At 39.2% G+C, this 12,216-nt stretch overlaps 1 protein-coding gene across 6 annotated transcripts in view; it reads right to left on the bottom strand.

The window, feature by feature from the left end:
* Positions 1–12,216, bottom strand: part of csmd3b (CUB and Sushi multiple domains 3b) — a 919,486-nt gene that overhangs the window by 50,166 nt on the left and 857,104 nt on the right. For all 6 annotated transcript variants that reach the window (XM_064348440.1, XM_064348441.1, XM_064348442.1 and 3 more), the window contains one exon: positions 4,748–4,821. In XM_064348440.1, the coding sequence (XP_064204510.1) occupies positions 4,748–4,821 (74 nt within the window). The remainder of the gene's footprint in view (positions 1–4,747; positions 4,822–12,216) is intronic.

Below are 12,216 nucleotides of genomic sequence, written 5' to 3'. Positions count from 1 at the left end.
TAATATATGCTGGATTTTTATTACCATTACTGTAAATTACTGTACATCAAAAGATCCATGTAGCCTACTGTTTTAAGACAACGTAGTGACCTGTGAATGAAGTTATACTCATTGTTTTACTGCACGGCAAAGAGATGCATTTATTTTGTTGACAACAAACCATTACATTTTGACCAAGATTAGGTTATTTTATATGAAATAAATGAAGCTTAATTAATTTGTCCATAGCCTATTTATGCATTAAAAACAAACACAAAACCAAATAGCTAAAGCAAATATCCTACCATACAGACCAATCTGGTGAGCGCTTATACATGAATGCATGTGCCCAGGTGGCTGTTTCTTTTCCACAAATCATTTGATATAGGACTGTATTGTGCGTAGACAATCCTCAAATGGTGACTGTAGCAGCAGTGTACAAAAAGTTATTGACCACGTTACATTTTTGATGTGTTACATTTATACTAGTGTGGACGAACACATGTACTTTCCGGGGCAAAAGGGAGGAGTCGCCTGCCGCAGCGGCGGCTTCCCTATTGGTTAATCAAACTGTCTGTCTCAGTGTGCCGGTTCCCCCCCCCCCCCAAGACACACTCCCTCTGTTCCATGTGTGCTGCAATCTAAGTCCCGACTAAAACACACCAGCGAAACGAACAAAGCTAACCCAAATTATCTACTAAGAACAGAATTATGGACAAATTCGAAAAGATTTTAATTCTGTTATATCACATACTTGCCAAATACATGTCGTGACTTCATTGAAGGACCTTCAGGACTCGCTTGCTTGGCTACAGGATTTGGCAAAAGTAAAATTTTTTAAGCGTGGCCTACAGTATGCAGTCTGCTATCAAATACATACCCAGAATTAAAGCCGCAAGCGGCGTTGGAAGGGGTCCAAGCATTGGCAGCATCGCGCCCCCTATGGAGCGATTTTAAAATGGCTTTGTCCTCATGATCATACGCCTCCACCCAACATATCTACTGAATATCACGATGATCGTATGAAATATTGATGACTTATGGCCAATTTTGAGCTAAGAGACGCTGTCGGATGACTGAGTTACGTCACCATGGATGTGTCCTGGCCGCTTCCCATCAAGGCCTTTACTATGTCGTAACACTTAGATGGCATGTCGTAACACTTAGATGGTCCGGTGTGCATGCACAGCAGCAGTGTTTCTGCGCCGCAACTAAAAAAGGCGTCACACTAGTGTTGTCACGATACCAAAATTTTGACTTCGATACTGATAGCAGGTTTAGTATTACGATACTCAATACTGAAATGATACTTGAAACTTAAACGGTGCTAATTCGATACTCGGTACCTAACGATACTGAAATTACCTTAATAGATCAGAAACGTAATGTCCACAAGGGTTGACCTCATTTTCTAATTCATGGTTTATTAACACCCTGGTTCATTAACAACCTGTAAGTTGAAGTCTCTTCAACATATTAATATGCATAGGCCTATAGTGTTACAACACTGAACAATAGAAAAACATGTTAAATATATTTCAAAAATTAAACAGTTGTAAAGTAAATAATCTTTAAAACAGGTCTTTCACCTTTAAATAGATTTAAAAACAGCATATTTTAATAACAATAAAGCATCTATCTATAATAAAATATTTCCAAATTGGAACACCTATTGCTACTGAAATGAACGGAGTCAAAGCTTGCGCTGTATTAGGGAAGTGAATGCACAAGCGCAGATCACCTCACTTGGCAACCTTAGTTGCTACTGCCATCTAGCGAAGATTCTGACAAACTACACTTTTCATCCTCTAAATCAGTAATGCGGGAGACACATTTCCCTGGCTTTTACATTTGACGCAGAACTACCGAACGTCGGAAAATTCAAATACGAAACCGTTTTTTTTTAATTTTTTTTTTTAGTCCCAGATATTGAATGTAGAATGACATGGCATAATTAAAAAAAAAAACTTTGTCTCGTTTACTTCGTTATTCAGTGAGCAGCGTTTTCACTGCTGTATTGGCATATTTCAGGGCTAACGCCGGGTTTATCTTGTTGCTACGGAATATTACATTAGCCTACATTACAGGCATTTGGCAGACGCTCTTATCCAGAGCGACGTACAACAAAGTGTATAACCATAACCAGGAATAAGCGTGCCGAAAACCATAGAGAGAAATACCGTTCCAAGTGCAGGGAACAACCGCATAGTTCAACTTGGACCCTGTAGTTTAAACTGATTAACGCTAACAAAAACAAGAACAGCAACAACGCAGTCTATGAGAACATTCAAGCAATAGTTAAGACGAATTAAGACTAAGTCACCTACGGAACAACTACCTAGTTACAACACTAAGCTTACAGTCAATTTAGAAATTAAATTGAGAATACGATTTCTCTCAGCATAATGACGGATTTAAAGACTAAATTCAATGTTAGAAATTGCAGCGAGAAACTGCAGCTGTAGACACAAGATAGTCTGTTATGTTATGGTAGCAACGGAACGAAGCGGACTATATATGTATTACCGTCATTGTTTTATTATACCAGCGTGTTTTCGCGCGTTTGCACAGAAACTCAAAAACTACCAATAAAATGGTTTAGCTTTTTCTCACCATAATGACGAACTCACCCGATACTGTCTTCAAATGGATCCATGCCAAAGAAAAGTAATTATTCATCCTCTCAGAAAGCTTTTACTAAGAAACTTTGGGTAGCCTATCCTAGCATGCACGCTAGGTGGCACTGTCAGACCGTCTCCTCACTGCTAAAAACTAGACCTACGGTGTGGGATTACTTGCGTCGCCATGGTTGTCGCTTGCCGTAAAGAAGTTTACTCGATGTCGTAACCGTTTAGATTTGGAGCCACAGCTCTTCCGCACCCCACCTAATAGAAACGGCCAAATGGCGGGCAAACCATATGGCGGACATAGGTGGTCCCAAAAGCAAAGTTGTAGAGCACATTCAGATGCATCGGTCGATGAAGTTTTGTGTTGATCAGACTTACGGTGTGGGAGTTATGACCTTTTAAAGTATGACCCTTTGTTATAGCGCCACCATCTGGCCGACATGGGTGATTTTTAGTGCTTGAGTAGTGGGGGCCATAGAACCCCCTGCCAAATTTGGTTGCTCTAGGACTTTCTGGTTGCTGAGCCTCAGACATTTTAGCGGAGAAAACTGCCACGCCCCAACTAAAAAGTCTAAATGGCGGGCAAACAATATGGCGGACATAGGTGGTGCCAATGGCAAAGTTATAGAGCACATTCTGATGTATCGGTCGATGAAGTTTTGTGTTCATCTAACTTATGGTGTGGGAGTTATGACCTTTTACGCAAAACCCTTTGTTATAGCGCCACCATCTGGCCGACATGGGGGATTTTTAGTGCTTGAGTAGTGGGGGGCCATAGGAACCCACCTGCCAAATTTGGTTGCTCTAGGACTTATGGTTGCTGAGCCTCAGACACTTTTAGTGGAGAAAAATAATAATAATAAGAATAATAATCCTAACAGATACAATAGGGTTCCACCAGCTTCGCTGCTTGGACCCCTAAAAATGGCCAGAAGAAGCAGTGGTTTTGATTGTTTAGTCGTTACAATAACGGAGGAGCAAGTAGAATTGTTGAACCAAAAGGGAATTAAATACATTTATTATCGATAAATAAATTGTATTTGTTTTATTTATTATCGAACCTCAAACCGCAGACTGTGATAAACTGTGATGATGTGGTCGGTGCTCTGACGTTAACGTCCCCAAATAGTGGAGAACTGATGCGGGTCTGTGGAAAAGCTTGCCTCTGGTAATGTTTTTCCAGTGCACGTTTCAGACAATGCCTGGCCAAAATCACCACCACATTTGGAGCACCACCCCTCTGCACTTTGATTGGTTGGGAAAATACAACTATCCCGGGAAGGTAGCCTCCTTCATTTATGCCTAGAATGATAAGGCTTCGGCCAGGCTCTGTTGAACGAAGTGAAAAAAGAGAATGGCTCACGAGGCTACATTTATATCGACTCTCCCCTATATCCTAAGTGAAACTATCATGGATGACGTTAGACTGCTAAAAACTGACGATTTCCGAGTCTGACGGTTGAATAACCCTTCATAGACATATTTCACTCATATACAGACAAAAAATGTTATGGGTAACAAGCATGTCCCTATTAACAGCTTGTCACTAAAATTTATTTTCCTCTCCCTTCCCGTTGAAATAAGAGCAATGCAAGCCACCGTTCTAGTTTATTTCTCATTTCATTTTCATTCTTGGTAAGTCAAAGTCAAATTGGTTAAAAAAAAGAACTTTTTTAATTGAGTCTGTCACATCTCGCCCACAATTACACAATGAGTTATTGAACATTCAGTCCATTCTGGTTAGGCAAAAATGCAACAGATGTATCCTCGATATTTGGGGGCAATCTAGAACACCAGCGAGATCTTTAACCGTTCTCGCTTTTGGAACCAAATTTTAGCCGTTAAAAATTACATCACATAAGTTCAATGGACAAGAACAGATAATGAGAAACGGCCCAGGAGTGACACGTCAGATTTGGTGAAATGGCCTGAGACAAACGAAGCTGTCTGTCAAAAGACAAAAGATATTTTCCCCATACTGTTTAGTGCTTACAAGCATCTTTCTGCTCATATTGCCTATCATGTCTGTGCTGGCAAGTAAAATGCATCCACTCATACTCTTGTTTCATTCTCATACCTGTCAAGGACACATTCTCCTAGTAACATTCTGAAGATTATGTGCTTGGTACAAAAATGTTTACCTTGAAGCCAGTGGTCCTGTTGAGGGAGCCATGCCGGGGTGTCCCAGGGTTCTCACATGTGGTGTGTGTTGGTTCTGAAGGCAAAGAAAAATATGAAAACATTTTAGACTATGTCACACAGAATTATATTATATCCCTGTCAACAGACATATAACTAAGGAATAGCCAGCCTGGTTTTTGCAAGGGAACGTCATGCCTGACAAACCATTCTTTTTCAAAGAACCACAAGTATTCTTTGAAAAAGATAGGAAGTGTTTTGATTATAACAAGACTTATGGTATTACATACTTAGATTTCCAAAAGGCTTTTGAAAAGGTACCAGAAAACAAAACCAAACAAAACACACCATAATGATGAGAACAGGCCATTCAGCCTAACAATGCTTGCCTTTCTCCAGACTAAATTAGTGCTCTGATTAAGTTTAGTGTATCTATTTGTAGGTAATCTTGAAAATCCCCAGAATTTCTGCCTCTACTACGTGACCTGGCAGGCCATTCCGCACATTGACTACTCTCTGCATGGAATTTACCTTTTGCTCATTTCCATTTGTCCCCTTGTTCTATGAACTCAACCAGAACAATCTCTAGTAGTTCACTTAGTTGACCCCCTTTATGAATTTAAAAGCCTCAATCAAATCATCTGAGTCTCCTTTTCCTAAGCTTGAAGAGGTTAAGCATCATAGGTCTTTCCTCATAGCTTTTATCTTTCATACCAGCAATCAATTTGGTTTCTCTTCTTTGAACTTCTTCCACAGCCTCTATATCCTTCTTGTAGTACGGTCCCCAGAACTGCACACAATACTGTAAGTGGGGTCTAACAAATGTATAGTATAAGATAAGTATAACTTCCTTGGATTTATATTCAATACTTTTGGTAATATATCCCAGCATCCTGTTGGACTTTTTTTTACTGCTACAGCACAGTGCCTAGAACCTGAAAGGCTTTGATCAACCATTATTCCCAAATCTTTTTCAAACTGAGCACTTTCCAATTTTGTTCCTCCCATAAAGCAATAGAACATACAGAACTTTACATTTGACTATATTCAATTTATTTATGTGTTAGGTTTCCACGTATTTCTGCCTGGATTTTATTTAAATCTTCTTGGATTACTCTAGTAGATTCAAAACTATTAGCTGGGCCTTCCAGTTTTGAATCATTTGAAAATTTGACTAACGTACTTTCTATGTCCCTGTCAAGATCACTGATATAAATGAAGAAGAGTAGTGGTCCCAGCATCGATCCTTCTGCGACTCCATTTCCAACAGTTCCCTGTTCAGATAATGTCCCTTCTACTACTACTCTTTGTGTTCTGCTGTGTAGCCAGTTCCAAATCCATTTGTTGTTTGGGTGAGCAGGGCAAAAATTGAATATTTTAAGCCCAAATATTTCTGGAAAGTTGTGAAATGAACCCTTTCTAGTATTAAGTGCTATCAGTAGACAAAATACATTTTTTGAACTTGAGGCTACTAGGAGTAATGGGGGAATAATTGGGAACACGGTGACATGGCATGGGGCAGGGGATGAGGATGAATATAATACAGAGGGGTACAAACTTATTTGGAATTTGTCAGGCATTGGTAATTGTGTTACGACCATAGGGGGATATGAGAAGGGCCTTAACCCTCTGGGGTCGGGAGCTCCGCCGGCGGAGCTCGACAAGATGAAATGAACTTTCGTTTCTATTTGGATGATTAACTTCACAAACTGTTATCATACAGATGCAACAAAAACATTGACAGAAACCTTAGAATCGTGGCTTTCCAATGCACCCATTGGCAAATAATATGAATTGTTTTAAAAGTTTAAAATTTGATTAATTAGACCATGTATGCTTCGTTAGTCCTTACTCATTACTATGTGAATTCCGCTCAGCAGGAAGTTTGCCCAAATCGCATTCACATGTTAATGATATTATAATTACTGTCCATAGAAGGGGACTAGGGGAGGGGTGATGCGAATTCCATGTGAGAAATGCCAAGCCTGCGAAAGCGGGATGGAATGTCAAAGCATATAGCTTTTGAGGTAAACATTTTGTTTAATTTTGGAAAATGGCACGGATGACTGGACTTGACGTGCTTCATGCCTTGTTGGAGAGCGATGAAGAAGACGCAAACAACTCATCAGGTCCGGTCCGCCCGGACACTGATGAAGAGCAGTGTCATTTCAAACAGCGAACTGATCCAGCTGAGGATCAACTTCATGTGTAAGTATATTTCTTATGATCATATTGGTAAATGTGTACTGTATTGCAACGTATCTCTGTGTTTGTAGAAATATCCAGAAATATGCACGTTTGTAAAATCCCTATAGGCTCTCTGCGTCTGGTTGTGTTAGAAGTAGCAGGTAGACTATATATTTTTTGATCATATTGGTAATACGTAGCCCATGCCTGGGGTGCAGTGGCGTGGCTAGGATTCTATAACTTAGTATCCTTGCACAATCGATATTAGCATATTGTAGGTTCGGGAAATAGCAATAAAATAACTTTTGCTAAATTTTTTGCTAAATTGCTAAACAGACCTAGCCTACTTCAGACTGAGGCATTGTTATTGATGAGTTGCGTGTAGTTGAGTTGGAATATCAATGTTTATTTAGTTTAGCTAATGTTGTTTCGTTGATAGCATAATTATTTGTAAATGTGTGCTATATTACATTCTCTGTGTGTTTGTAGGAATATTCACTAATATGCGCGCTTGTAAATTCCCACACTACGAACGATTCTAACCATTGCATCTCAAAATTACAGGCTACCTCTCTGCGTTTGGTTGTGTTTGTTTGGTTCTTTGTTTGTATATGATGTAACTGTCACATTTTCTAACAATTTTGTTTTTGTTATATTTACAGAGATGCTGATCAGGAAACACGGCCTTGTTCACCATTAGCTAAGAGGCCACGCAGGCGTCGCAGGAGTACAGCAGTCTCATCTCATCTTCCATGCATATAGTTTACTTCAATAAATGTTCCAAAATCAAAAGATATTTGTTTCTATCTTCTAAATGGCTCATTGAGACTTCGTCTTAGTGGTGGGGAGGCATGCAGCCAGGTGTGAATAGTCTACTTAGCTGGCAGGTCCTCCTACCCAATGCATATTCATTACAGACAGGCCATTTGCCCTCCCATTCTCACCTGGAAAAATAGTAGTCACAACACTAACTTTTAGCAATGTATTTTATATTTCTCATTGAATTTGCTAAAATATTTTGTATACCCAAGACCTTGATGAACACATTTCAGTGATCCAAAAACTTAGATACTATTGTTTAGTGTGTTTTATTACAACATTCCTGTGCATGTTCAAAACTACGGTTTACTGTGTGTTTTTAGAGCAATTTACAATCCACATATGATTATGACCTACTTACCGCTGCCATATTATTGTAGCTGAGTTTGTGCTGAAAACAAAGATATGAAACACTTTGGAATCACTGCATATAAAGTTGATGAAATTTACACAAATGTCAGAGCATGGCACAATCACCCGTGTGCCTCATTTTACCCTCAGACCCCAGAGGGTTAATGTAGGAGTAGGCTGTAACCAGCAGCTTCAGACCATAGTGTGAATACAATGCTCTTCGGAAATAAAAAGAAGCTTGTCAGGGAGGTCAGACTTCAGTTTCCAACTATTTATTGCTAAATTAATGACAGGACAAGGAAAAAACGGAACAAATTTACATTACATAGACGTTGTAAATGACCATTCTTAGAACAGTATGTCAGTCAGCCTATAAGAGAGCGACAGGGCGACATAGCTCAGGAGGTAAGACCGATTGTCTGGCAGTCGGAGGGTTGCCGGATCAAACCCCGCCCTCGGCGTGTCCTTGAGCAAGACACCTAACCCCTAACTGCTCTGGCGAATGAGATGCATCAATTGTAAAGCGCTTTGGATAAAAGCGCTATATAAATGCAGTCCATTTACCATTTACCAAGAGAGAAATCAATATGGTGCCAAGTAATGATCCTTCCATAATTTGCAGCATAAAGGTAATGGAGACACTTGGGACCACTTGGAGCTAAGCGATCATTTTGCAGTTAGTTTTGGTGCATTTTAGAAAGTTAAAAGGGCCTCTTTTAAGTCCAGACTTTTTCATTTTAGGCATGCCCGCTTTAACAAGCTGCAAACAAATATAGACCAGGTGCAATTTCTTGATTGAAAGATTGTGAATGAAAAGTGCAGGGTGCAGGTTTAAATTCATACAAATTCAGGAAAAGCATGTTTAAAAAGTAGTGCCCGTGGTAGGTGAAAAAAGCAATACAGGAGAGTTTGAGGAAACTTTATAAAATGACAGTACTGAGTGTAATAATGCTGAATATTATAATATGCATGCAGGGTTAAACATGGCAGCTAAAAGGCTTTGTAAAAGGAAAATTGCCCAAGATGCAAAAATTTATCCTAATCCTAATATTTCAATACTTCAGAAGGAAAATTCAAGTTAAAGTTACAATCTCAAAGATTTCCGTTTTGTTCTCTTTGGCGGTACCACTGGCGAGAAGCGGTAATTGCAGGCGTGTTTTTGGACCTCACTTCCCAGCTTCCAAACAGTGTCGCCTGTGTGACATCAGTCAGTTGGCACTTATAACTATAACACTTACTATTTACTGAATAAAAAATGGTGGTTATAAAAATAACGTTATGTACATACTCATTCATTGTCAACATTAGGCTAACTTAACCCCTTCGCGCAAGCCCCCTAGTGGTCGGGACGCCGGTGTGCCGAGATTACAGAAGTCAGACATTCAGTGCTACTGCAAACAAAGTACGAGTTAAAAACAGAAATGCGTTGTTTTAGTTTAGTAGACGATACAGGACAACTATGCCGAATACGGAGTTTTGCAGCGCCACCATTATCGCTCTGGTCGTTCACTTAACACGCCCCCCTCCCTGCAGTCTCATCTACAACTAAACCCCGCACCCATGACATAATGGACAATATTGTTTATCTTGGCATTCATAAAAATATTCTTTCACCACTAAAAAATCGTATTCCGTCATAGCAACAAGACAATAGCCCTAAGATATGCCAATACAGCAGTGAAAATGCTGCTCACTGAATAACGAAATGAACGAGAAAGTTTTTAAAAATGATACCATGTCATTCTACAGTCACTATCTGGGACTAAATATTGAATAAATATACAACCTTACCATTGGTTTTACGCGTAGAGATGTCCCTTTTGAGACTGAGTGGTCATATCTTGTCAATATCTGGACAATCCATTTGGGAAATATACGCGCATGTGTGATACCTGGGTACCTTCCAAAATAGCTGTGCATAATACCACACCTGTTGTTTACGGCGTTGTCGCCCTTTTTAGTACAGTCTGGCTTGATTGACAATTCATTTATTCAGTAGGTGAGAGTATAGATGCTTTCATCAGAGGCACGCGCGTTGCCAAGGTTATGCGCTTGGCCCTAAGTTAACTTCTGGTCTGTGTTTGTTTATTATTGGGTTTGTGTTTACTGGCTAATATGGCACCGATTACAAACGGAGTGAAAGTTAAACTGATGAGCAGACTGGCATTGGGCTCATGTTGTTGTGCTGTGGGGTGCAACTTGGAACAAATGCAATTTCGAAAATTTGTAAAAATACATTTAACTTTGTAACCCCACTAGGGAATTGTGAAACGAATTTCTTGAATCCCTGCGATTATTATAGCTGGTGCTTGCCCACTGTTACTTCGTATTTTTGAGAAATAACTGCACATCGTTAGCTATTAAAATGTAAGTCCTGTGAAAATACACATAATAAACTGTATAAATAAATAAACCAACACCATACATACACATTTAGTAATACTAATACAGGCTTATTTACTATATCAACTTTAAGATAAGCAACATGCTCGTAATTATCTCATCGTGACCCATTAAAGCCAATGGCGCAGACGTTGCTTTATACTTTCAAACTGCTTTCCCAACGGCTATTTTGTGTCCTGCGACTTGAGTTACAACAGTGAATATGTACGGATTACTAGACATGCTGATAGGACCACCCTTTTTCATATTAACCTCAAATACGCAAGACAGGACACTTATACAGTATGCTAGCAAATTTATGTTAAGTTCCATTAATTTATATAGGGTTGTGGATACACATCCCCTTAGCAACCAAAAGCTAGCGCTGGACCACCTCTGACTTATTTGCCGGCACAGAAAAAAAATCGTGAAAGTGTTGAAAAAATAACCACGGGAGGATAACATTTTTTCCTACTTAACTAGGTACAGGTTGTTACCGATATTTCATATATAATTGCAAATCTTTTACGTTTACATTTTCCTGTCTGTCGAACGAAGGTGGTCGAATAGGTGCTCTCACTGTAGCACTGACTTTGTTTCAGGTAACAAACTCATGATAAGCGATAGCTAATAGCTAGGTGACCAGTAACAAGACTTCAATAGTTATGAACAATTAGCTAACTAAATTGATTGTAGCTAGCTAGCTAAACGTAGCTAACATTGTATAAATTATACACAGAAACGTTAGATCAATGCTAGTAGTTGATACGCTATAGCTACGTTTTGAACGAACGTTGATACCTGTGTTTCCAATGACTTGACAATGTTGCATTGCCTTATCATTTTTTGTTGTGGTAGCCTAGCAAGATGACCCAAACTAATAGAGCCACAATGTTTTTCCATCAATGCATGCTATACAAATAAACACCTATAGTAATTGCATTGCCTACACATGCTGCCCAGCACTAGCCACATTTTGTGTCTCATGTAATCATCGTTTTTAAGCAACATCATAGAAAGAGTGCACTTTTTACACAAGAATGTGCATATAATCAGAATAGTTATGGATTATGCAAGGAATGTATGATGCTCCGCAAGGTGCAATACTGTCAACAGTCATCTGTTTCTGTCGCTTGTTTTTCTGGTAGTGTAACTTTATCGCATTTGAGTTTGGCCAAGTAACGGTTCTTTTCTTCGACTGGTAACCCCAAATAATACTGGCTTGGCAGTTTTAACTAGCTAGCTAACATAATTTACTTGTTATTTATTTTGCTTGTTATCAGAAATAGTCGAAAGGGACTCTGTTGTTATTGATTGTTTGCGGAAGTCTGCCGGAAGTTAAGTTAGGGCCAGAACAACGCACATGCGCAGTAAAGTTTGTTTATGTTGTTACCATTGAAAGCGTCTATAAGCTTTCTAACAATGTATAACATGCCTAATTTTGCTTTTGGAATAGCGTTTTATAGGTCAGCATAACCGAAAATTTTCTTATTGCATTCAATTACGCATTCACGTGGTAGCAGTAAAACAAAGACCGAAACCTTGTCAACGATTTTTCGAAATTTCTTGGAAAATACTATTATTATTGAGGACTTCTGAGCATAGCTAAGCCATGTTTGCTGATAGACCGGAGCAGGAGCGGATAGAACTATATCATTGATTTCCTGTCTCTGTCTCCATCTACTGGAAACAGATAAGATTTCATCATTGCTATGTAAGTATTACTGCTCAA

This window comes from Anguilla rostrata, chromosome 8, assembly GCF_018555375.3.
Source record: "Anguilla rostrata isolate EN2019 chromosome 8, ASM1855537v3, whole genome shotgun sequence".
In the NCBI taxonomy this organism is placed as follows: Eukaryota; Metazoa; Chordata; class Actinopteri; order Anguilliformes; family Anguillidae; genus Anguilla; species Anguilla rostrata.
This window is presented reverse-complemented; position numbering and strand designations above follow the sequence as displayed.